This window comes from Rhopilema esculentum, chromosome 1 (genome assembly GCF_057945365.1).
Source record: "Rhopilema esculentum isolate cy_ngs chromosome 1, ASM5794536v1, whole genome shotgun sequence".
Classification (NCBI taxonomy): Eukaryota; Metazoa; Cnidaria; class Scyphozoa; order Rhizostomeae; family Rhizostomatidae; genus Rhopilema; species Rhopilema esculentum.
In genome coordinates this window covers 847,001-874,679 of record NC_142815.1, presented here as the reverse complement: position 1 = coordinate 874,679, position 27,679 = coordinate 847,001, and the positions used below count along the sequence as shown (strand labels likewise).

At 32.7% G+C, this 27,679-nt stretch overlaps 1 protein-coding gene across 1 annotated transcript; it reads left to right on the top strand.

Annotated features, from left to right (window-relative positions):
• Positions 1–9,619: 9,619 nt before the first annotated feature.
• Positions 9,620–14,324, top strand: LOC135687380 (zinc finger MYM-type protein 1-like). Its single transcript, XM_065203926.2, has 3 exons — positions 9,620–10,314; positions 10,949–11,149; positions 11,484–14,324. Exons 1-3 carry the CDS (start codon positions 10,002–10,004, stop codon positions 13,727–13,729), a joined length of 2,760 nt encoding a protein of 919 aa, XP_065059998.1. The 5' UTR covers positions 9,620–10,001; the 3' UTR covers positions 13,730–14,324.
• Positions 14,325–27,679: the final 13,355 nt, after the last annotated feature.

Here is a 27,679-nt window from a genome sequence, read left to right as displayed (position 1 = left end):
GTCATTTTTGGAATAAACATTATTAATAAAAGTTATAAAAATTTACAAGTGAAATACTTGTGTATATTGAGTTCAATGAAGTCAGCAAATAATAATCTCTTTTCATTTTTGGAATGAAAATTTTTAATAAAAATTATAAAAATTTACAAGGGAAATACTTGTATATATTGAGTTGAATGAAGTAAGCAAATAATAATCTCTTGTCATTTTAGGAATGAACATTTTTAATAAAAGTTATTAAAATTTACAAGAGAAATACTTGTATATATTGAGTTCAATGAAGTAAGCAAATAATAATCTCTTTTCTATTTTGAAATGAAAATATTTAATAAAAGTTAACAAAATTTACAAGAGAAATACTTGTATATATTGAGTTCAATGAAGTACGCAAATAATAATCTCTTTTCCTCTTTTGAATGAACATTTTTAATAAAAATTATAAAAATTTACAAGGGAAATACTTGTATATATTGAGTTGAATGAAGTAAGCAAATAATAATCTCTTGTCATTTTAGGAATGAACATTTTTAATAAAAGTTATTAAAATTTACAAGAGAAATACTTGTATATATTGAGTTCAATGAAGTAAGCAAATAATAATCTCTTTTCTATTTTGAAATGAAAATATTTAATAAAAGTTAACAAAATTTACAAGTGAAATACTTGTGTATATTGAGTTCAATGAAGTCAGCAAATAATAATCTCTTTTCATTTTTGGAATGAAAATTTTTAATAAAAATTATAAAAATTTACAAGGGAAATACTTGTATATATTGAGTTGAATGAAGTAAGCAAATAATAATCTCTTGTCATTTTAGGAATGAACATTTTTTATAAAAGTTATTAAAATTTACAAGAGAAATACTTGTATATATTGAGTTGAATGAAGTAAGCAAATAATAATCTCTTTTCATTTTTGGAATGAAATTTTTTAATAAAAGTTAGTAAAATTTACAATGGAAATACTTGTATATATTGAGTTCAATGAAGTAAGAAATAATAATCTCTGATCATTTTTGGAATGAACATTATTAATAAAAGTTATAAAAATTTACAAGGGAAATACTTGTATATATTGAGTTGAATGAAGTAAGCAAATAATAATCTCTTTTCATTTTTGGAATGAAATTTTTTAATAAAAGTTAGTAAAATTTACAATGGAAATACTTGTATATATTGAGTTCAATGAAGTAAGTAAATAATAATCTCTGATCATTTTAGGAATGAACTTTTTTAATAAAAGTTAGTAAAATTTACAAGAGAAATGCTTGTATATATTGAGTTCAATGAAATCAGCAAATAATAATCTCTTGTCATTTTAGGAATGAACATTTTTAATAAAAGTTATAAAAATTTACAAGAGAAATACTTGTATATATTGAGTTCAATGAAGTACGCAAATAATAATCTCTGATCATTTTAGGAATGAACATTTTTAATAAAAGTTATAAAAATTTACAATGGAAAAACTTGTTAATATTGAGTTCAATGAAGTAAGCAAATAATAATCGCTGATCATTTTAGGAATGAACATTTTTAATAAAAGTTATAAAAATTTACAAGAGAAATGCTTGTATATATTGAGTTTAATGAAGTAAGCAAATAATAATCTCTGATCATTTTAGGAATGAACATTTTTAATAAAAGTTATAAAAATTTACAAGAGAAATACTTGTATCTATTGAGTTTAATGAAGTAAGCAAATAATAATCTCTTTTCATTTTTGGAATGAACATTTTTAATAAAAGTTATAAAAATTTACAATGGAAATGCTTGTATATATTGAGTTCAATGAAGTAAGCAAATAATAATCTCTGATCATTTTAGGAATGAACATTTTAATTAAAAGTTATAAAAATTTACAAGAGAAATGCTTGTATATATTGAGTTCAATGAAATAAGCAAATAATAATCTCTTTATTTTTGGAATGAACATTTTTAATAAAAGTTATAAAAATTTACAATGGAAATACTTGTATATATTGAGTTTAATGAAGTAAGCAAATAGTAATCTCTTGTCATTTTAGGAATGAACATTTTTAATAAAAGTTTTAAAAATTTACAAGGGAAATACTTGTATATATTGAGTTTAATGAATTAAGCAAATAATAATCTCTTATCATTTTAGGAAAGAACATTTTTAATAAAAGTTATAAAGATTGACAAGGGAAATACTTGTATATATTGAGTTGAATGAAGTAAGCAAATAATAATCTCTTTTCATTTTTGGAATGAAATTTTTTAATAAAAGTTAGTAAAGTTTACAATGGAAATACTTGTATATATTGAGTTCAATGAAGTAAGCAAATAATAATCTCTGATCATTTTAGGAATGAACTTTTTTAATAAAAGTTAGTAAAATTTACAAGAGAAATGCTTGTATCTATTGAGTTTAATGAAGTAAGCAAATAATAATCTCTTGTCATTTTTGGAATAAACATTATTAATAAAAGTTATAAAAATTTACAAGTGAAATACTTGTGTATATTGAGTTCAATGAAGTCAGCAAATAATAATCTCTTTTCATTTTTGGAATGAAAATTTTTAATAAAAATTATAAAAATTTACAAGGGAAATACTTGTATATATTGAGTTGAATGAAGTAAGCAAATAATAATCTCTTGTCATTTTAGGAATGAACATTTTTAATAAAAGTTATTAAAATTTACAAGAGAAATACTTGTATATATTGAGTTCAATGAAGTAAGCAAATAATAATCTCTTTTCTATTTTGAAATGAAAATATTTAATAAAAGTTAACAAAATTTACAAGAGAAATACTTGTATATATTGAGTTCAATGAAGTACGCAAATAATAATCTCTTTTCCTCTTTTGAATGAACATTTTTAATAAAAATTATAAAAATTTACAAGGGAAATACTTGTATATATTGAGTTGAATGAAGTAAGCAAATAATAATCTCTTGTCATTTTAGGAATGAACATTTTTAATAAAAGTTATTAAAATTTACAAGAGAAATACTTGTATATATTGAGTTCAATGAAGTAAGCAAATAATAATCTCTTTTCTATTTTGAAATGAAAATATTTAATAAAAGTTAACAAAATTTACAAGTGAAATACTTGTGTATATTGAGTTCAATGAAGTCAGCAAATAATAATCTCTTTTCATTTTTGGAATGAAAATTTTTAATAAAAATTATAAAAATTTACAAGGGAAATACTTGTATATATTGAGTTGAATGAAGTAAGCAAATAATAATCTCTTGTCATTTTAGGAATGAACATTTTTTATAAAAGTTATTAAAATTTACAAGAGAAATACTTGTATATATTGAGTTCAATGAAGTAAGCAAATAATAATCTCTTTTCTATTTTGAAATGAAAATATTTAATAAAAGTTAACAAAATTTACAAGAGAAATACTTGTATATATTGAGTTCAATGAAGTACGCAAATAATAATCTCTTTTCCTCTTTTGAATGAACATTTTTAATAAAAGTTATAAAAATTTACAATGGAAATACTTGTATATATTGAGTTCAATGAAGTAAGCAAATAATAATCTCTTTTCATTTTTGGAATGAACATTTTTAATAAAAGTTATAAAAATTTACAAGGGAAATACTTGCATATATTGAGTTCAATGAAGTAAGCAAATAATAATCTCTTTTCATTTTTTGAATGAACATTTTTAATAAAAGTTTGAAAAATGTACAAGTGAAATACTTGTATATATTGAGTTCAATGAAGTAAGCAAATAATAATCTCTTTTCATTTTTGGAATGAACATTATTTATAAAAGTTATAAATATTTACAAAAGAAATACTTGTATATATTGAGTTCAATGAAGTAAGCAAATGATAATCTCATTTCATTTTGGGAATGAACATTTTTAATAAAAGTTATAAAAATTTACAAGGGAAATACTTGTATATATTGAGTTCAATGAAGTAAGCAAATGATAATCTCTTTTCATTTTGGGAATGAACATTTTTAATAAAAGTTACAAAAATTTACAATGGAAAAACTTGTATATATTGAGTTGAATGAAGTAAGCAAAAAATAATCTCTTTTCATTTTTTGAATGAACATTTCAATAAAAGTTTGAAAAATGTACAAGTGAAATACTTGTATATATTGAGTTCAATGAAGTAAGCAAATAATAATCTCTTTTCATTTTTGGAATGAACATTATTTATAAAAGTTATAAATATTTACAAAAGAAATACTTGTATATATTGAGTTCAATGAAGTAAGCAAATGATAATCTCATTTCATTTTGGGAATGAACATTTTTAATAAAAGTTATAAAAATTTACAAGGGAAATACTTGTATATATTGAGTTCAATGAAGTAAGCAAATGATAATCTCTTTTCATTTTGGGAATGAACATTTTTAATAAAAGTTATAAAAATTTACAAGGGAAATACTTGTATATATTGAGTTCAATGAAGTAAGCAAATAATAATCTCTTTTCAGTGTTAGAATGAACATTATTAATAAAAGTTATAAAAATTTACAAGGGAAATACTTTTATATATTGAGTTCAATGAAGTAAGCAAATAATAATCTCTTTTCATTTTTGGAATGAACATTTTTAATAAAAGTTATAAAAATTTACAAGGGAAATACTTGTATATATTGAGTTGAATGAAGTACGCAAAAAATAATCTCTTGTCATTAATGTAATGAACATTATTAATAACAGTTATATAAATTTACAAGGGAAATACTTGTATATATTGAGTTCAATGAAGTAAGCAAATAATAATCTCTTTTCATATTTGGAATGAGCATTTTTAATAAAAGTTATAAAAATTTACAAGGGAAATACTTGTATATATTGAGTTGAATGAAGTACGCAAATAATAATCTCTTGTCATTTTTGGAATGAACATTATTAATAAAAGTTATATAAATTTACAAGGGAAATACTTGTATATATTGAGTTCAATGAAGTAAGCAAATAATAATCTCTTTTCATATTTGGAATGAACATTATTAATAAAAGTTATATAAATTTACAAGGGAAATACTTGTATATATTGAGTTCAATGAAGTAAGCAAATAATAATCTCTTGTCATTTTTGGTATGAACATTATTAATAAAAGTTATAAAAATTTACAAGGGAAATACTTGTATATATTGAGTTCAATGAAGTAAGCAAATAATAATCTCTTTTCAGTGTTAGAATGAACATTATTAATTAAAGTTAAAAAAATTTACAAGTGAAATACTTGTATATATTGAGTTCAATGAAGTAAGCAAATAATTATCTATTTTTTCATTTTTGAAATGAACATTTTTAATAAAAGTTATAAAAATTTACAAGGGAAATACTTGTATATATTGAGTTTAATGAAGTAAGCAAATAATAATCCCTTGTCATTTTGGGAATGAACATTTTTAATAAAAGTTATAAGAATTTACAAGGGAAATACTTTTATATATTGACTTCAATGAAGTAAGCAAATAATAATCTCTTTTCATTTTGGGAATGAACATTTTTAATAAAAGTTATAAAAATTTACAAGGGAAATACTTGTATATATTGAGTTCAATGAAGTAAGCAAATGATAATCTCATTTCATTTTGCGAATGAACATTTTTAATAAAAGTTATAAAAATTTACAAGGGAAATACTTGCATATATTGAGTTCAATGAAGTAAGCAAATGATAATCTCATTTCATTTTGGGAATGAAAATTTTTAATAAAAGTTATAAAAATTTACAAGGGAAATACTTGCATATATTGAGTTCAATGAAGTAAGCAAATAATAATCTCTTGTCATTTTGGGAATGAACATTTTTAATAAAAGTTATAAAAATTTACAAGGGAAATACTTGTATATATTGAGTTCAATGAAGTAAGCAAATGATAATCTCTTGTCATATTTTGAATGAACATTTTTAGTAAAAGTTATAAAAATTTACAAGGGAAATACTTGCATATATTGAGTTCAATGAAGTAAGCAAATAATAATCTCTTGTCATTTTGGGAATGAACATTTTTAATAAAAGTTATAAAAATTTACAAGGGAAATACTTGTATATATTGAGTTCAATGAAGTAAGCAAATGATAATCTCTTGTCATATTTTGAATGAACATTTTTAATAAAAGTTATAAAAATTTACAAGTGAAATACTTGTATATATTGAGTTGAATGAAATAAGAAGATAATAATCTCTTTTCATTTTTTGAATGAACATTTTTAATAAAAGTTATAAAAATTTACAAGGGAAATACTTGTATATATTGAGTTCAATGAAGTAAGCAAATAATAATCTCTTTTCATTTTAGGAATGAACATTATTAATAAAAGTTATAAATATTTACAAAAGAAATACTTGTATATATTGAGTTCAATGAAGTAAGCAAATAATAATCTCTTTTCATTTTTTGAATGAACATTTTTAATAAACGTTAGAAAAATTTACAAGGGAAATACTTGTATATATTGAGTTCAATGAAGTGAGCAAATAATAATCTCTTTTCATTTTTGGAATGAACATTTTTAATAAAAGTTAGAAAAATTTGCAAGGAAATACTTGTATATATTGAGTTCAATGAAGTAAGCAAATAATAATCTCTTTTCATTTTTGGAATGAACATTATTTATAAAAGTTATGAATATTTACAAAATAAATACTTGTATATATTGAGTTCAATGAAGTAAGCAAATAATAATCTATTTTCATTTTTGGAATGAACATTATTTATAAAAGTTATAAATATTTACAAAAGAAATACTTGTATATATTGAGTTCAATGAAGTAAGCAAATAATAATCTCTTCTCATTTTTTGAATGAACATTTTTAATAAAAGTTATAAATATTTACAAGGGAAATACTTGTATATATTGAGTTCAATGAAGTAAGCAAATAATAATCTCTTTTCAGTGTTAGAATGAACATTATTAATAAAAGTTATAAAAATTTACAAGAGAAATACTTGTATATATTGAGTTCAATGAAGTAAGCAAATAATAATCTCTTTTCATTTTTGGAATGATAATTTTTAATAAAGTTATAAAAATTTACAAGGGAAATACTTGTATATATTGAGTGCAATGAAATAAGCAAATAATAATCTCTTTTCATTTTGGGAATGAACATTTTTAATAAAAGTTATAAAAATTTACAAGGGAAATACTTGTATATATTGAGTGCAATGAAATAAGCAAATAATAATCTCTTTTCATTTTGGGAATGAATATTTTAATAAAAGTTAGAAAAATTTACAAGGGAAATACTTGCATATATTGAGTTCAATGAAGTAAGCAAATAATAATCTCTTTTTATTTTTGGAATGAATATTTTAATAAAAGTTAGAAAAATTTACAAGGGAAATACTTGTATATATTGAGTTCAATGAAATAAGCAAATAATAATCTCTTTTCATTTTTTGAATGAATATTTTAATAAAAGTTAGAAAAATTTACAAGGGAAATACTTGCATATATTGAGTTGAATGAAGTAAGCAAATAATAATCTCTTTTCATTTTTGGAATGAATATTTTAATAAAAGTTAGAAAAATTTACAATTACGATTAACTTTTTTGGAATCAAACTTATCTTGAAAGCAATATAATTATTTTAAAGCAATCGGTGAATTTCTTGAAAGCTTTTGTTGTTTAAACTTGAAGTTTCCCTGCTTATTATAAAAATTGTCGAAAAAAAGCCACTGACAATATTTGGCTACGTTGGAATTCTTAAAAGAAAAAAAACAATCTCACATATCTAAAAAATTCAACCTTTTCTGAAGAAAATTGGCTATTTATCATCCAAAGTAATTGCTTAAAACGATGTACTTTGAATCAACGCTTGATTCAGCTTAATTTTTCATTCTTTCTGGCAAGAAAATTTCACAAATTATGGACATTTGTTTCTCAGCCTTTCGTGCAATTAATTTCTAAAGTTGTTTGGCTTCTATTAACTATAAGATTATATCCTTACAAGGTTAAAACATCTTTGTTTTAAAATAAATTCAACTTTAAAAGCTTTATTTTTTCCTCTGTGTTTAACGCTTAAGTCATAATCAATTGGCAGTTGCCCGTTTTATTCAATTGGCAATTGGCAGTTGTTCTTTTACACACAATTTATTTTTGCTCAAAGTTTTAATACCGATTTCGGTTTTTTCTTCTCAAATTTATAAGTCGGTCTAAATATAACTAATTCAATCTCTGTAGAAAACTGTTGAATAAAACAGGACCTTAAACAAGAAACAAGAAAAACCTGAAATAAGAAAATTCAAATCTCCGCCGCCACTTACCGCTCTTTCGACGCCAGAATTCGAAAGTTCCGCCGGGTGTTTTCTCTCAGTTTCCATCTCAAATTTCTGATGGTTCCCGACAGTAAATAATTCTTCCATTTCCAGCAAAATGAAGCTTTGTTTGTAAATAATTAGCGATCTTGTTCAACAAGAAAATTTGCGTGTTGCAAATCATTTGAAAAGTAACAACAAAATTTGTAACGGTTTTTTTCATTTTTAAAGAGCTGATTAATTTGACGTCGCAACTGTCGCCATCGTTGCTAGGAAACAATGGCTATCATGCAATGCGTTTTGAAACCTTGATATCTCGTCCAAATATGGCGGCATTGCTGCAAAATTATTCAGCTATCCTAAATTGAAATACAGCCACACAAGCACAAGAGTAGATATTTTGCAGACCAAGTGTTAATGCATTTTTCCAGTTTTCTTGAGCTTTAGGCACTGACATTGTACAGTCCCTCGCCAAAGTATCCGGACAGTTTTGCGATCGATTGCCCTTTAGAGTAAAAACGAACTTAGGCTGGCGTAAACGACACCTTAATTTAGTGGTGACTAATTCGTTGAGAAAACCTTCTAAAATGACCCAAGGCATAAAACGCCTGCAAAACTTGTTAAAGTAAAAACAATTGCGCTAAAAGCCTCTCGCAAATCAACAAACAACATTAAAATCGGAAGGTGAAGATGCCAATATTTTTTAAAGAAGAGAAAAACAACATGTTTACTTTCATTTTGGAAATCTTTATGCATTGTGCATGGCTACTAGTCGATTAAAAAACGTCAACATTTCAGCAGTTCTTAGACATCCTCGTAAAGCTGAAATATCTGTCCAGCTGGAATGGATGAATACCAACGTTGGAAGTACAGCCTCGAATCGTTTCTTCGTATTTCAAACCTTCTTTGTTGAGTTCAGCCATATTTTTAAAAGTTTTTTCCTCCAGTTTGAGTCTTAAATGACCCGAAACGTTTTTAATGTCCAACGGATTCGATGTTAAAAATCAAATAAATCGAAAACAGAGAAACAGCTTTTAAAAAGTATGGTACGTTATAAAGCACAATGCTAATCTACTGTAGATATACAAAATGAAACATTTTTGCTATGCTACATTCCCCTCACGAAAGTATCCGGACAGTTTCGAATTCAGTTGCGAATCTGTTGTTAGAGAAATTTGTTTACAAACTTCAAAGTCAGTTTTCATGAAAACTTTTTCATAATTTCCTCAAATTATTTCTTAAAGTTGTTTTGCCCTTTGATTTATTTATTCGTCGGAAGAAAGTAACCTTATCGATATGTAAGCAACTCTGTGAGGGTTTTTCCTCAAGACGGTAGCGACCGAAACAAAATAATTGACTTCTGAGCAGTGTCTAGAAATAATGTTTTATCCAGTGGTGGCGCCAGAGGGGGGGCAGGGGGGGCTACAGCCCCCCCGTCGGAGGAGGCTAGCCCCTCCGTCGGAAGATAAATTATGCTTGAATTTTTTTTGTCGGAGCGAATTTTTTAAGTTTTGGCGGAAATAGAAATTTCTAAAAGGACTGTTATCAGAATTCAGGAAGCTCATCCCAAAACAACTCATCGACACATCAATTTCATGGTAAATAATAATCTGTTATAAGAAGTTTGAATTGGTTGTTTAGATGTTCAGTACCAGGTGTTTTCCGCATGCTGTTAAATTTGATCTTATGTTATGGATAGTGCAGTTCGTCCAAATCTTGCTTGCTATAACCAACCTACAACATCGGAATATTTTTGTGCGATAGCGATATGGCAACAAATGTTACCCGTTTCAGTGTTAGATGTAGTATATGTAATGACGTATTTAACAATGATTACGCTGCCCGCCACACGAAGTCCAAGCACAAAGATTTGGCTGCAATGGGAAGGACTGCTCCTACGACGGCAATAGTTGAAACGGACTCGCAGCAGAGAAAAATAAAAACATTTTTTCAATCAAAAGGCGGTACTTTTCCAAAGAAACGAAAGGTTAATGATTTTGAAACTGAAAGAACAACAGAAGACCCCGAAGAACAAGAAGTTGAAATTTCGAAAATTCAAGACGAAGAGCAAATCGAACGTGGTATGTTATACGTTTTAATATTTAAGTCCTTTTAATACGAGGAAAAACACTTAGCAAAGGGCTTCAGCCATAAAAACAATCAAACTCATTTACGTAGTAGCTAAGCCATTTTACCCCATCCCAACCATACATATTTGTAGTGTTTTGCTTCTACGTACACGTTTTTTTATTTATAAGAAACTTGACTCAAGCCCAGAGTACTAATAGTTTCCAAATTTCTTATTTTTTACTATTTTTAAGGGAAACCATCTATTACTATTTACGATAAATCCTTCTAGTTTTTTTTATAAACAAGTTCCTTATTAAGAAAAAAACGTGTATTTTTATAGGAAACCTAGCTCTCCAGAAATTAAAAGTTTCTTATTTTCGGACCTATATAATATGGGATTTCACTGCGACTGCGACATATTTAAACAAATATACCTGGCTATGACTGGATGAGGAATAAACCTTGTTAGACGTATAAATTTCTTCGTTTTATTTACAAATAAAAATAATTTTTTGGATGATTTTGATATTAAGAGTCACAAAAGATTGATTAGTAAAAATGCCTTTTTGTCCATCTCCCAGGAGATATTATAATCTTTTTCACACATGTAAAACAGGGTAGTAAATCATTTGTTTAAACTTCCAGGTACAACTTCTAGCTTGGACCCCGAAGTCACGAATGTAGATGCTGACAACTACGTCACCATTTCGGAAGCCGAACAGTCGATGTCGGACATTGTGGAAGCAGCAAATGAAAGCGACAGCAACGAGGATATCGAGGAAAATTTGGAACAGTTGGAACTCGAGTTGGAAGATGAAGTTGATCCTGCAGGATTATCAGCCGAAGGTATACTAACTAGCTATCAGATATAATCGTAACTCTCCATTAACCAGCGGCGTAGGGGGGTACTAAAAAGTGGAAGGGCGCGTGAAAAAAGGGCACCTTGGTATGTAATTAAGACGAAGGCAAACCCTGCTAGAAGGGCACGGGGGCATGCTCGCCCGGAAAAGTTTTGCATATAAGCAGCCACTTTGGCTCCCATAGCCTCTTTCGCACTAAAGCTCAAAGAAAAGTCTAAAACAATGAAAAGAGGCACTTCTCAGATATAAAATAGGGCACTGCCAAGAACTTAACAGGAAAAAAGTTTGCAAAGTGTGATGGATAATTTTTTTCGTTTTAGCACTTCAAGGAGATTCGAGAGGACCGCAACTTACACTATCCGTCGCTGGCCCCAAGGACATATCCTCAACCAAAGACGGCGGACCTGTGCAGCCTCGTAATATTTCCTTCCCTACACATTTGATTGGCAATCAGCATCGCGCATTCACACCTTTGCTGTATGAAAAGTATCCCTGGATTGAGTATTCGCAAATGGAGGATGCCATCTTCTGTTTCCACTGTCGTAATTTTTCAGAGAATCGGAAGGATCCAGCGTTTGTTAGTCAAGGCTTGCGCAATTGGAAAAGATGCTATGGCACCAAAGTGAATGATAACAAACTCTTGCAACATCAAACCAGCCATCTTCATGCCCAAAGTGTAGCTGCTAAAGCGCACTATGAAAACGTTAAGTCTGGAAATTTTCAGACCATTGCCACACTTCATGATGCCGCTTATTCGAAACTGGTTAAAGACAACAGGCATTACATGCGAGTGATTTGCGAAGTCCTGCTTCTCACTGCTCAGCGGAAGATTGCCCAACGTGAGACTGGAGGTTCATTTCGTGTTGCCGATATAAATAAAGAAGCTCTAGACTATGGACCTTCTTGTGGTAATTTTCTTGCGATACTTGGTCTTCTTGCAAGGCATGACCCAGTTGTTGCTGACAAAATCCGCACTGGCCCGAAAAATGCAAAGTATACTCACCACAGCGTACAGAATGCCATCTTAGACATTATGAAAGACATGGTTCTTGAGCAAATAAAAAGTGAGCTCAATAAGGCTCAGTATTTTACCGTCCTTTCAGATGAGTCTAAAGATAGAAGCAAAAAAGAGCAGCTTGTTGTTGCAGTCCGTTACTGCTACGAGAATGCCATACATGAGGAATTTATTGGCATTGCTGAGGCGCAAAGTTTAGATGCAGATGGTCTTTCAGACACAATAATTGAACGATTGCAACGCATCGAAGCCAACATGAAAGCATGCGTGGGGCAAGGCTACGATGGAGCTTCTGTTGTTTCTGGTCACCTGAATGGCGTTCAAAGGAAACTTCCTCTGAAAACCGGTGCTGAAATGGCTTACTACGTCCATTGCTTTTGTCATCGATTGAACCTTGTGATCGTCGATGTTGTGAAATCAATCAGTTGTGTGGCAGACATGATATCGCTATTCAGAAGCCTGCATTCTTTTCTGAGCAGCAGCACCGTTCATGTACGATGGGTAAAGGTCCAAGAGGATCACAAGGTTCATGTGATGGAAATTGGAAAAGTTTCTGACACGAGATGGTCTTGCCAGGCGAAGCAATTCAATGTTTTCTGGGAGCGGTTGGATATCTTGGTGGAAGTCCTGCAGGATGTGATTGACACAGATACGAACCCCGGTCGCAGAACAGAAGCTACTGGTTATCTTCTGCAGATTGACAGGAAATTTGTGAGATACCTGTTTGCCATCCGACACGTCTTGAACAAAGCCAAATTTGCGTCTGACATGTTGCAGAAACCCTCCAATGATTTGAGTCAAGCCATTGATCTCATTGCAACATTGAAAGATGAACTGGATGACTGTCAAAGCAGGGATAAGATTCAAGAGTTCTGGGATACTGCCGAAGAAGCAGCGGATCGCTTGGAATTGCCGGAAGAAAAAAGACCACCAAGAAAGAGGGCAACGCCTGCTTCTCTTCGAGAGTTTGTTGTGGAAGCATCTTCAGAGCCTCAAGTAGCAAGCGGGTTTGATGGCTACGTACAAAATGTCAAAGAAATACTAAACAGAACAACTGCAGAACTTTGCAAGCGGTTTGACGAAAAAAACATAAAGATCATGAAAGGCATAACTGCATTGGCCCCCAAGTCGAAAAGCTACTTGGACCCAACAACTCTTGTCAATTTTGCTGAGCTTTTTCAGTCTGAAATTGGTGCACTACGCAGTGAAATTGCCACATTTAAATATATGCTCTCAAGAAAAGAAGAAAAACACCGCCCAAGCACACTTCTGCAACTAGAGGCACACTTGGAAAAGCTAAATGAAGCTTTCTTTGAGCTGCACCGGCTTGTATCCATCGCATGCACTTTGCCAGTCTCTTCAGCCGAATGTGAACGCAGCTTCAGCTCTATGCGCCTCATCAAGAGTGATCTGCGCTCACTTATGAAGGACGAGCGTCTAGACAGTCTGATGATGCTAGGTATTCATCGTGCCCGTGGAAGTGCTCTTGACTTGGACTCAGTAGTAGACAGATTTAAGGCTAAGTTCCCGAAGAGTAGAATTGCTCTGTGAAACAATTTTGATTCTTGGACTTGAATTTTCGATATGTAGAAGTGCGTATTCCACCGCTTAGGTCTGTTCCTATAAAGTTACGTTGTGTTCCAGTTTTCCTTAAGTTCAGTTGGTTGCTTTTTATTTAAATTCATACTTTCCAAAGATAGGCCCTACTTGAATTGGCAACGTTTGATGAGTTGTAAAGATTTAGAGTAGTTTTAAGCTTATCTAGAGGCAGCTTTCAAAAAAAATTTCCAGGGACGCCGGAGAAGGGGGGCGCGGGGGGGCAAGCGCCCCTCCTGCCCTTTGCTAGGAGGGGCAAGGGAGGGGGCAAACGTGCCCTTAGTAATATGTCAAAAAACGTAGTAAAAAACACGATTACACCATTTTGATAGCATTTTTAGCCAATCTAATGGGTGTAGCCACCAAAATTTTCCCGGGGGAGTACCCCCGGACCCCCCGAATTTTCGGCTCGCAACGCTCGCCTTCGGTCTCCAGTACCCTTACAATTCCTTGTCGCCCCCTAGCCCTATCGTTCTCTAAAAAAATTAGCCCCTCCGTCGGAAGTGCTAGCCCCTTTGTCGGAGGAAACCTAGCGCCACCACTGGTTTTATCACAATGATGGGAAAAAGCTATCATTAAATTGCTAGTATCATTGAATGTCCAAAAACTGCCGCTTTCGACACATGCAAAAAGATTTGAAAAACAAGAAGTCTAAAAAATTGTTCACGGTCAAAAAGAGCAAGAACTCCAACGTCGCAACACCAACGTCTGAGCGTTTCGCCCTAATCAAATTTGCATCAAAAATGGTTTGCATCATTACGCAAAATTGCAAAAAATGTTTATAAACAATTAAACTTTTGAAAGCTGTCGATAAATATTGCAAGGAAAATGATAAAGAATTGTGAATGTACCCTCGTACCGACCGATTTCAGCAAGACTTGCAGCGGAAAAAAAATAATATGGCTTAATGGCCCTGGACTGAGTGATATGTCTGCTTTCAAAGAAGTTTTTGATCTGGTAAAATGTTACTAAATGTCATCCATGTTTTATAATCGATCGGTGGCAGCTCCATGCTAACATTTTTCCCAACTGAAAGTAAACATGTTGTATTTCTCTTTATTCAACAATATTTTGTCTCAAGAACTGGCTTGTAAAAAATTACCAGGTTTTATTGGCCCTTTTCAACTGAGTCCAAGTCACCTGACTTTGCTGTTCTTCGCCTATTTGACATCAGTTGATTTGCGTAAGGCTTGTAGCGCAAAGGCTTCTCATTTTAACAACAAATGATAACAGATAAAAAGCGCAGAAGTTTTGCAGCATTTTGGTGTTCTGGTTTTTTTTGGAAGGTTTCTCAAAAAATTATTATCGCTAAGTTAAAAAGTCCTTTTCGCCAGCCTAATTTTGTTTTTATCTGAAAGCGCAATCGATCGGGTACTTTCATGAGGGGAGTGTATTCGTAAAATCATTATTTTGCTCATTTTCTTCGACTAGCTTTGCATGAAGCCTCTTTGAAATGAGACTAGAACTATCAAAAATTTAAGTCATGTTTAATATTACAAAAACGAAAAGCTTATGGAATAATATATTGCTGTCTCATGGAACTTGGGTAATTACCAAAAATAAATAAACAAAGACAATTCCCTTAATTTTTTTCCTCATCCAGAAAAATGAATTGAACTGACTTTTTCATATTAAACTTTTTGAACCTCTTCAAACCCCTTCCATTATTGAAAGATGAGAGCTCCTAACAATTTAATAAAGAAACGGTAAAAAGATACTGAAATATGGCGGTGCTGCAAACTCATTCAGTTTTCCCAAATTCAAATACAAACACCAGGGCGGAATTAAGCACAATAATTGGGGGGGGGCGGAAATAATTTTTTGTGCCACATCCTTCAGGTCATTGGTAAATGATGGAAACGCCCATTTATGAAATTTTGTTTTTAACTTTTAAGGTATAGACAATAAAAAGCAGTTGCGTAACAGGGTTGGAAGATTAGCGGGACAAAGAGGAGAACAGTTTTGCTGTCCAGAACCTTGAGAATTTCAGAAAACACACCATTTCGTAAATGCGTTTGAAAAAGTTTTTTTTACATGGCAATTTCCCTCTTTATAACATCATATGTAGCGTTTTGCGGCTTTTCATATTCTACAGCTGTCTATTTTCTTTACAATTCCTCTAACGTTTATATCCTGAATTGTGTAAGGCGATAAAGCACTACGTTTAGAAACTGATTTTCCAAAGTTGTAATCAAATATCTAGAAATAATAAAAAGTATACAAAAGTTTCAAAGTAAGCCCGTTTTCTTTGGAGTAAAGTTCCTGACAAGCATTTCAGAATCCAATTTTTTAAGGATTGGAGCGGTTTGGCATTTTAGTTTCTATTTTATCGGGAAGGTCTCAAGAAAGTGGAGGACTTCTAATCAAACCCTAAAATGAGGGGAAATTGTTGAACATTCTTTAGAGGTGTAGAGAAGTGTATAGAGGATTTTTGCGGGGACGCCCTTGAGATTAGCTTAAAATACATCTGAGAATTCCCCACTCCCCCCCCCCTTCCCTACGCTGCAGATACGAAAATAAATGAAGTAACGTCTTGGCGTTATTTTGCTACTACTGACTAACAAAAATGATATTTACCGAATGAAACAAAATTTACCAAATAACACAGAAATAGCGGGGGGGGGTACCCTCTACGCCCCCCGCTAAATCCGTCCCTGACAACCACACACCAGTAGATTTTTTGCAGACCAAGTGTTAATGCATTTTCAAGAAATCGCTGTTTTGTTGCCATTTAACATTGAAAAGTTTTCTCAGTTTTCTTGCCCCTTTAAAGTTATTTGACGCTCGTTCTACTCTCCCTTCACGAAAGTATCTGAAAGTTTGCCCTTTAGAATAAAAACAATTTTAGGTTGGTGGAAACGAAGCCTTTTTTTAATAGTAATAAATTTGTTGAGAAACCTTTCTTCTAAAATGAACCAAGGCATAAAAAGGTTGCAACAGTTTCATTATTTGTTGAAATATGAAACCTTCGCGCTACTTTCGCAAATTAACCCGAGGAACAATTCACTTTTGGAAAAAGCGTACGAAATTTCAACCAAAACAAAATGATTTGTACGGATGTTATGAAAGAACAATTCGCTAAAGGTTTTACAACACTTCCATAGAGTGAATTTGATTTGCCCCTCGAAGCAACCAATATCAAACCAACGAAAAACAGCAAAGTCAGTAGGAAGTCACGTTCAAATTGGCCAGTGAAAGATTGTAATTTTTGACAAACTGTTTCTTGAGACAATTAAATGAGAAATACATTATTTCTTTCATTTGAAAAAAAATCTGCATTGTGATGTCACCGGCGGATTTGATCTCAACATTTCAGCAATTATTGAACATCCTACATCCTTCTTAAGCAGAAATATAATTAAGTACTTGGTCATGTAGCCACGGCATTTCTTCACAGCACCAAGTCTGGCTGGGATCGATCGGTACAAACATTTTTAACATTTCCCCATATTTCAAATACTTTTTGATGAGTTCAGCCATATTTCTAGGAGTTTTCTCCTTCATTTTTGCATTGTATTTGACCCCACGCATTTTCAATCGCCATTTGGTTCGCTGGATTTCACGGAGTTGGAGATAAATCTTGATGAATCTTGCAGCATGTGGAAAAGCATTGTCATGTTTGAAGATGAAGAAAGCATTTTTGTCACCAAAACAATTCTTTATGGATGAAAGCAGATTTTCATCTAGTGCAATACTTTGCGATATTTATTGTACCATCAACAACGATCAATTTGCAAACACCTACTGGTGTGATGCACCCCGAGGGACAAATCACTCCAAGAAAATATTGTACACCTTTCGTGAAAATTCTATTGTTTTGGCTGAAATTCCCAAGAAATCCTTCTGTTTTAGAGAAATCTCGTACGCTATTTGCTATTTGCCCCTCGATACACCCCTGTACCATCACTTTTGGACCATTCGTGACGGACGCAACTCGGTAATCAAGGGCTGTTCGGCACGCTTATTTTTCTATCTATACATTGCCAATCAATCATTTCTATGCAATATTAGAACCCTTTCCTTAATGTCATGTGTGCAATTACGTGACCAAAGTATTTAGACGAAGAAAGAAAAAATGGCGTCTCCATAAATAGCATTTCAACACTGTTGTTAAAAGTATGGCTTTTTGGCGGGATTATTGAAATGGTGTCAGCAAAAATACAAGTCCTAGAAACACAAATGTGTTTTCTACTTTTTATCATAGATATATTTCATAAAAATCATAGGGGGAATTTGAAAATATTGATGTTTTTATAACGTATTTATTAGAATCATAAAAACAAGAGAGTATTCGGAAAGTCAACGAGAGGCAGTTAAATTTTTGCGGAAGCCTGTCATTCGTTTGCTGAAATCTCAAAACAAGTAGGTTGCAGTAAGTCGACAGCACAATATATTTATAGAAAATGCAAAAACACTGGCTCGTCCAAAGCTCAAATAAGCACAGGCCGTCACAGGAAAATTTTTGATAGAGGAGAAAGAAAGACATGCAAAGAGGCGAGAAAGCAAACATACGCAAGTTTGGGTCAGCTTAAGACTAACTTAGGTAACTCGTTTGCAATGGTGGCGCCAAGGGGTGGTATGGGAGGGGGGTAATCCCCCCCCCCACTTTTCTGAAAATATGATCTACATATTTCTTCTAAAAATGGATTAAAAACGCTGGGTAGGGGTAGATCAAATTTCCTAAGGAAAGTTAACTAGGTACAAATAACTAAAACGAGGCAAAAGGGGCGTGGTCCCACTGCTCGTTTGCAAAAGCAAGTGTTTCCAAACGTCTTGTTACTAGATTACTTAAACAATATGGGATCAAAGGCTGGAATGGCAACTCCATTACTGGGGCGATGTAATTTTTTCAGATGATTGTAGATTTGGCTTGAAAAACGACTCCGGTGTATTAAGAGTTTGGCGAACAACAAAGAGGCCAATAATACCATGCTTTGTCAACCCACATTTTCTAACTCTGGTTCAATCATAGTGTGGGGTTTTATTGGGACTAATGGCGTCGGGAGGCTGGCTTTGCGCCAGAGGTACCTCAACACTGAATAATAACATCTAAATACTGGAAGAAAACCTTCAAGCTAGTGCCGACGAACATAATGTTGGGGGCTATCGCAGCGGCATGTTGCACAAGCGGCATGTTCATATTTGAAATTTGTATTTGCCCTCCTGCCACACCTTTTGCTTTCAGAAGACCCCGTTACCGACCGGGAACGCTAATTTTACCGATAGCGAACGTCCATGACTAATTTTCGGTTACACTGGTTTTGGCAAAATTAAAACCACAGAATCAAATTCTCCGACATTTTCTCATCGAATTTAGAAGAATTACAAAATCTATCCTGCCGAAAACCGGAAGGCGTGTCCTCCAATTCATCCCTGTGGCGCTGTCGTTGCCTTACATTTTCAGACGCCTAAACTAGAGAATGTTTCATGAAGTTTTGATGTTCTAAATTGAAGTAATCCAGAGGTAGTCTCAACAGCGCCAATGCTTTAAAATTAGTGTGCAAAGTTATGCTCTGACCCCCGGTTCTGAGAAATTTTAAATGCAGCGAAATAAAAACACAAGCAGTTTTGCATATGGATCATGTACAGCTATAAATCAGTCATCTAACTCTACTCCATTGATACAATCATACGTAGATTTTCTCCAAGAAACAGAATGGAGACTTTTCTATGACGTCATACGATTTTTATCTCTAGCCTACCCCTGAAATCGATAGAAAACGGCGCCCACTCTTGAAATGTTCCCCATGCCCCCAAGTATCACCATAAAAGGTCTCGTGCCTTGTTTCAGTCTGTTACGATTTTCACCTTAAGCGACTGGACTAATAAAACTAAAAACAACTCGAAAATTTGCACGGAAAAGTTTATTTCGGGGGTTTAAAACATAGGGTATGAGTGACAAATCGTAAGAATCAGTGGCGTCATAAGGTTAGCAGTTGGTTCCGTTTACACATAAACACAGCACACCACTTAGTCATGGCTTTTGGTCAAACAATTCTGCAAATTGTGATACCAGCATGAAATTTTGCAAAAAGGGGTGGTTTGATACGCTGAAACAGATAGGGTATGGAACCCGACTAAAAGTTGCCCCCTTGGGCTATTTTTAGATGGGAGTTTTTGCTTCAAGCCCCCAACGGCATTAATTTAATATCTTTTCTGAAAGTAGATATAATAGGACGAAACTTTATAGCAAGGGGCAATTCGTGAAGGTATTACTTGATACAACTGCGTTACATTTAGTATCATGTACATGTCACTTTGTAATTGCTTACATTTTTCGACAGCCCGGAGATATTTGTGTCTTGGCGAGCAACGGAGCGACGACAAAAAAAGAAAAAATTTGTTTATACAACTTGCAGGATTCAAAATGTCTCCAAGTAATGTTTTTAATAGAATTCTAGAATTTTTATTCATTAATCTAATATTATTTCCTGATTCCTGGTACAATTTATTTTTATTCATATATTATACTGTATCGCACGCAATTTAGTATATCTATGGAATGTTTTTTATAGCCTTGTTCGTGTATTTAAATTTCCCTTATTAACGCTATAGATTGATATTTGATGTAATAATCTACTTCTCAGTTCATGTTTCATGAATTCATTCTATATACTTTGGACAGAAAATGATCTTTTTGCCAAAATTCACTCATAGGTGATTTTAGCCAAGAAAAAGGGAGTGTCTCACACATCAAGGATGTAGTTAACAGAAAAATACTCTAACATGCTACTTTTATGCGTTTCTGTTTCAAAGCTTGTACTCTAGTGCCATACTTTGAAAGTTCAACTCTACGAAAATTTTGAATCGTTAAAACGAAGAAACGTGCTCATTGCTCCACTCTGGATAAAAAAGAAAACGCCACGAACTGGTTTACAAACCTTGCTAATAAGCTTTTCAAACAACTCACTGCCACTTATATTCTTCCAAGTAGTGTACTTACTTCGAGTGATCAGCCATGTTAAGAAAAGTGACAATGTAAACGGGGCCTTAAAAATTTGTATAATTTAAACTTTGTTTTATGGCTGGCTGATATTTCGAAGTGATATCTATTGTCATTCTATAAATATAAGCAATTAACTTTACTTTTTGTTTTCAACAACTTGACCCCGGCACAGTCGCAACATTGGCTTCGTTCGAAGACTTTTGAGAGGGGAGTGTACTCTAGTGCCATACTTCAGAAGTTCAACTACACAAAAATGTTTATATGTTGCCATTGTTGCAAGAAGGTTACAGAGTAAGTACAAAAAATACATCTTTTGCCCTGTTAAAATCCTTAATGTGCCGACGAAGAAAATGCTGGGGGATACCGCATCCCCTATACCCCCCTTGGCGATACCCTTGGTTTTAGCATATCAAGGGGTAAAGCTGCAGTATGATGTTTTCAATATCTGCAAACAATTATCGACATGTAAATAAATTGAGAAAATTAAACATTAGAAATATTCAGGTAAACATAACAAGGAACGTAAGAAAGAAATGAAAAAAGAAGTAAAAAAACTTGCCTTAGTCCTATCAATCGCTGTCGTAGATTATCTTGGGTCGATGCTGCTTCTCCTTTGAGTGTTGAAAATTTGGAGGATGTCATATTCTCTAATGATTGTCGATTCCTCACAAGTCTTCAGGAATGGTCCTTCAGTAATGATATGGGGGTGCATCCGAGTGTTGACTGCACTATCAATGCTGTAAGGTGTTGTACCACATTAGATGGAAAATGAGCACAAGAAAGCAGGTTTGAAATAAGAAGAAATGTTCCAAGGCTGTACATCCAACGCTTTAATTCATCGATGCCAGCCAGACTTGTTGCTCTGAAGCGTTTAAGAGATGTTGTCGCTTAATGACCCACTGCTAAAAGATATTTCTGCTTCACAAGGACATTTAAAAACTGCTCAAATGACGAGATTGTCTTTCAATCCACCGGTGACTGCACCATGCAGATAATTTTCCCAACTGAAAGTAAACACCTTGTATTTCTTTTTATTAAAATATAATGTGTTGTGCGAACCAGTTTGTAAAAAATTACAAAGTTTCATTGGCCAATTTGAACCTGACTTCTTACCTTCTGTCTTCGGTGTTCTTTCTTGATTTGACATCAATTGATTTGCAAAGGCTTCTAATACAAAAGTTTATTATTTTAACAAAAAAGTTAACAGATGAACAGCGAAGAAGTTTTGCAACCTGTTTATGTCTTGGGTCAAATTAGAAGAAAGGTTTCCCAACAAAATAATCACCACTGAATCAAGGCTTCGTTTCCACCAACCGAAAATTGTTTTTATTCTAAAGGGCAAGCGATCGTCAAACTTTCAGGATACATTCGTAAAGGGAGAGTAAAACATTGAGACTCCAAGGGGCAAGAAAACTGATAAAACTCTTCAATGTAAAATGTCAACAAAATATTGTTTCCTTGAAAAAGCAGTAAAACTTGGTGTGTAAAATATCTTCCCGTGTGCTTGTGTGGCTGTATTTCAATTTAGGATAGCTTGATAGTTGTGCAGCAATGCCGCCATATTTGGTCGATTTAGATATCAAGGTTTCAAAACGCATTGCATCATTGCCATTGTTTCCTAGCAACGATGGCGACAGTTGCGACGTCAAATTAATCAGCTCTTTAAAAATGAAAAAAACCGTTACAAATTTTGTTGTTACTTTTCAACTGATTTGCAACACGCAGATTTTCTTGTTGAACAAGATCGCTAATTATTTACAAACAAAGCTTCATTTTGCTGATAAATGGAAGAATTATTTACTGTCAGAAAACATCAGAAATTTGAGATGAAAACTGAGAGAAAACACCCGGCGGTGGTTTCGAATCCCGGCGTCGAAAGAGCGGTAAGTGGCGGCGGAGTTTTGAATTTTTGTTTTTGGTTCTTCTTGCTTCAAAAGTTTTCTTGCATATACAGAGTTACTGGTAATTTGACAATTATATGAGAAGACAAGGTTAGAAGTAGGTTGGGGAAGATTGGAATGAAATAATTGCTAGAATTATTAATAGATTAAACAAAGATTTAAAGCGCGAATATTTTACGAATAAGATTGCCCTTTCCCAAGGTGATCTTAAAAACACTTGGAAAACCATTAACATGGTTCTCAATAAGAAATCAAAAACGACTCAAATTCAGTCACTTGATGTTGATGGTAAGCATGTTACCGATAATAATGCTGTTGCTCAGACAATGAATGATTTCTTTTGTGATATTGGCAAATCTCTTAGTGACAAAATTCCACAGAAAGCCAACCCCCTTGTTGAAGATAAGCTGGAAGTGAACCCTGAAAATTTACAGTTTAAATTACAAGCCTTTGATGTTCCTCAGATAAAAAAGGTTTTTGGCAAATTCAAAACGTCCAAGGGTTTCGGTCCTGATGACATTGCTAACCATTTCCTAAAGATCGCATTCTCTGTCATTGCAGAATCTCTCTGTGACATTTTCAACCTCTCAATTGCCACTAGAGTTTTTCCTGAAAATTGGAAAACTGCAAGGGTTGCCCCAATCTTTAAAAGTGGAGAAAAAAACAATCGTTCCAATTATAGACCGATTTCTGTGCTCCCATTTCTGGCAAGACTTTTTGAGAAATTGATTTACAACCAACTATATGATTATCTAGACAAAAATAAACTTCTGTATTCTGGCCAATCAGGTTTTAGAGCTCTGCATTCCACTGTAACTTGCTTGTTTTCTGGCACTAATGACTGGCACATTAATATTGAGCGTGGAAAATGTACAGGAAATATTTTCATTGAATTGAAAAAGGCTTTTGATACTGTTGATCATGCCATACTTATTCAAAAGCTATCTAACTACGGAATTCAGGGTCTTGAGCTTCAATGGTTCAAATCATATCTTAGCAGTAGGCAGCAATTCACTAAGGTTAATGGAGTGCAATCTGACATCGGAAGCATCAACTGTGGTGTCCCACAAGGTTCTTGTTTAGGTCCACTACTCTTCCTAATCTATATAAATGATCTGCCATTCGCCTTGAAAAACTGCAAAGGTACGCCGACGATACTAGCATATCCTATTCCTCTAAGAGCATTGAGGATCTAACTGAAACGCTCAACAACGAATTGAAATGTTTGAAAGAATGGCTTCAGGGCAATAAATTGTCTTTGAATGTAACCAAGACTCAGGCAATGGTAATCGGATCTAGACCAAATCTGAAAAAGATTGGTGAAAACACTGTGGGTTCACCTGCATTCGTTATCGATGATTCCCCTGTAGAACTCGTCGACAGTATTAAGTATCTTGGTGTCCAAGTTGACCAATACCTCGTGTGGGACGAGCAAATTAAATCTGTTCAAGCCAAAGTCTCCCGCTCGTTAGGCTTTTTAAAATATGCAAAGAAATTTTTGCCAAAAAATGTACTTTGCAAATTATATAGAGGTATTGTAGAGCCACATTTTCGGTACTGCTGTTCTGTGTGGGGGAACTGTGCAGAGTTCCGACTGGTTAAGCTTCAAAAATTGCAGAATCGAGCCGCTAGAATTATTACAAATAGCGGCTACGATGCTCCTGCCGAAGCTTTGATTACAGAGTTAAAATGGCCAACTGTTAGGGATATGATCAGAAGTGAGACTGCAACAACTGTATATAAATCTGTTAATAGTCTCGCGCCTGATTATCTCTCGCATTTATTTGTTAGAAATTCTGATTGCAATATTATCAACCTTAGAAATGCCGAAACTGACTTGCTAGTGCCATTCATGAAAACTAGTAATGGACAGAAAGCGTTCGCATTTCGTGGAGCAAAAATCTGGAATGATCTCAGCCGCGAGGCCAAGCAAGCTCCCTCTTTATCTTCTTTTAAGAAAAAGATAAAGGGTTTGTTGTAAATTTATTGTAAATAGTTGTAGATAAATTATTTATGATTGTAATTAGTTTCCTTTTTTTGTTATTAATTTTAGTAGATTTTTTAATTTGTAAAGTTTTTGGCACGGCCCCCTGAAAATCAGTCATGACTGACCGGGCTACCGTGCATAAATAATTTTAAAATGAAAATGAAAATGAAATGAATAAATTATTCATATATCCCTTTAAAGGCGGGCAAGGCAAATAAAGTGAAAATACTACAAAAGAGGTTTATCGTTTAAACCTAAAGCTACCAAAGACGAAAGAATGTTAGCTTTTTGATAAATGTATGAAGTTATACACAGTTATGAATGGTATAAAGCCAAGATTCTTCAAAACGTCTGAAGTTTTTCTGAAAAAGATCTATTTTTATTTCTTTATAATAGCCAGAGTTACTTTTAACTGTTAATGGCTTATAACTTTATTAAGGAATCCCCTTTGAAGAATCAAGGTGTTTTCCAATAAAATCTAATGCTGAAAAAGTAAGTGTTTTTTTATTTTACGAAATTCACAAAATTTGTCTCAAAGCTTTGCTAATTATTCACAATAGCCGACTTTATAAAAACATGAAAGCTCACTCAACTGCGTTCTGAACAAAAGAACTTTAGAAATTGTAAACTGATTGGAATCACAAGTTATTTTCTTAGCAGTTATTTTATTGATTATTTATTTATTTCTTGGCAGTTTTTAAAATAGTATTTCATAATTAATTCATTGTTCAAAAAGTTTTACATTATTGAGATATCACTCAATCCCCCATTTTGAAACCAAGGGCATTTTCCATGGCAACTGTATCCAAGTGGCAAGCCTCGTTTTTAGTTGCAAGCGCACATAATCGAGACCATTACATTCCAAGAATAGTCAAGCTTATAAATTTCGAGATATATCTTCCCTCAGTATTTTGAACATAACAAAACATACCATTCTGAACATTGCCTTTAGAATCTTTGTAATTAGTAAAAATTTTTTTTTCTGCTTGTTAATTTGAATTAAAAATGACCGCACCGGTGATGAAGCAATGGAAATTTTTTCAGTTATAGCTGCCCTATGCTTGCGGCCTTAAATATTAATTTCATAAATTGTTTAATTATATTCCGCTTGCTTTATCCTGAGTCATTCGTCGTATCTGAGTTGTAAAGTAGATATTGTTTCAGAGCAAAATTACGTAATATGTCTCTACTGTAATGAAATGGTTTATAAGGAAAATAAAAAACAATCTTTGCAAATGTTATTATCATCCAAGTCAAAAGTGTTTATGACATCGCTATTTACAAAAAATAAAACTTAGCACAAAGGAGATATAAAAATTTGAAGTCAACCAAAATAGCAATTGCAGGTTTATATTCGAAAATAAAATTGTCTTATGGCTTTCATAGATCCAATTTGTGTATGTTCGATGCGTTTTTGTCAATATATCTCTACGTATTTTTTCTCTTTATAATTAAACACAGCTATTTCATGAAAGGAGTTTCATAACGAAAGGGTGAAAGAACTGCCAATGTACTTTTGTTCAGGCATACACAAATGAAGCACAGATCGATCCATTTCATGCGCAGTTTCTATTCACAACGGGAGCGAAAAGTACCGACAATGCCTGTCAAAAGTACTTGGAACACGCAGCAATTTACGCTGCATTTAATATCTTTCATTCCTTTCAAGACAAAAATTACTTCTTCCGCCCCCTTCTCCCTGAAGAACGTTGATAATTTAGAGAAATAACATAAAAGAAGCGCAAAAGAAAGTGCTTTCTAAAATCCTAACCCTTTTCTTAGTAAACCAACATTGTTTTGTAGGGGAGAGGGGAATGATTGATTTTGACCTTGGAAATTGACGTCAGTGTTCCAAGACTTTTGGCAGGCATTGTACCCTATCTTGAATCTGAATCCCTTTCAAGAAGTTTTGGAAACCATTTACATTCTCAATCTCTTCTACATGGATTGGCAACGGAATTCAATTTACATATTTTCTATTCCATTTTAGGTATTCAACAATGACCATCGCCAAAGGAGGAAACTGCTCTCCATTTTCAGCCATTTTGCGCATAATTACGGTATGAGTTACTTAGATTTTATTTTGTTGTAAACCTTTATAATAACTATTAAGGGGATTGATAATTTAAAACTATTTGCAAAACTTATCTTGCTCTCATCTCTTTTCTTTCTATTATCTTTCTCCTAATTTCTTCTTTTCAAGATTTTATTACTTCTCTTTTCTTTTTCTTCTTTTATTCCGCTAATTTCTTTTCTTCTTCAGATTTTCCTGTTCGTTTTACCCTCCTTCCTTTTCTTCTCTTTCTATTTCTTACTATTTTTTTCTCATTTGAAAATTCTCTCAGTTTCCTTCATTCTGTCTTCTTTCCTTAATCCGTTCCCCTCTTTTCCTTTTTTCTTGTAAATATTCTCATATCCACATGGCCTCTTTTTCTCTTTCTGAAATGTAACCGTCTCAGAGCTGTTCCCTTCGCTTCCTCAAAATCCTTGTTATTTGAGCATTTACCTTTGATTCACGAAGTTTTAGAAAATCGTTTGTAGACTCCAAAATTTGAACTCTAAATGAGTTTCGTTTAAGTTAACCCAAACCTAGCCAACAAAAAATTCCAAATTTTTCTTATTCTGCATTAATAGTTTCTGTTGTTACCATCGCTTGCACAAGCCTCATGTTATTGGAGCATTTAACATTGATTCACTGAGGATTTATGAAATATTCCATCATTTTTATATTCCGTCATTTAAACTGTAAATGAGTATAGTTTAAGTTGAAGTGAAGCCGTACAGCTGAACACAAAGACAATACTTCCTCTTTAGTTCTACACATTTTGTTTCTCTTGTAGAAAGTTTCTTTGTTATCGCGAAAGATCTGACTGAAACGTTGTCAGATGATCGAGATGTCATCGACAAATTGTCAGATTCATCTTATCGTCGATCTGCTTTTACTAAGGTGAGCAAAAGAAAATCTTATTAGCATTGTTGTTACAGCAAATATTATATATTTTCGTCTATACAGATTGTCTTAAGGTAATAATAAGCAGGGTTAACGACTAAAAACTCTGTACTGCATTAAT

What these genes read in the sequence shown, in the direction of transcription:
- LOC135687380 (XM_065203926.2), top strand. Translation starts at nt 10,002, where the DNA reads ATGGCAACAAATGTTACCCGTTTCAGTGTTAGATGTAGTATATGTAAT. An exon ending in CGAAGAGCAAATCGAACGTG is followed by an intron (nt 10,315 to 10,948) that starts GTATGTTATACG and finishes TTAAACTTCCAG; the next exon opens with GTACAACTTCTAGCTTGGAC. An exon ending in TGCAGGATTATCAGCCGAAG is followed by an intron (nt 11,150 to 11,483) that starts GTATACTAACTA and finishes TTTTCGTTTTAG; the next exon opens with CACTTCAAGGAGATTCGAGA.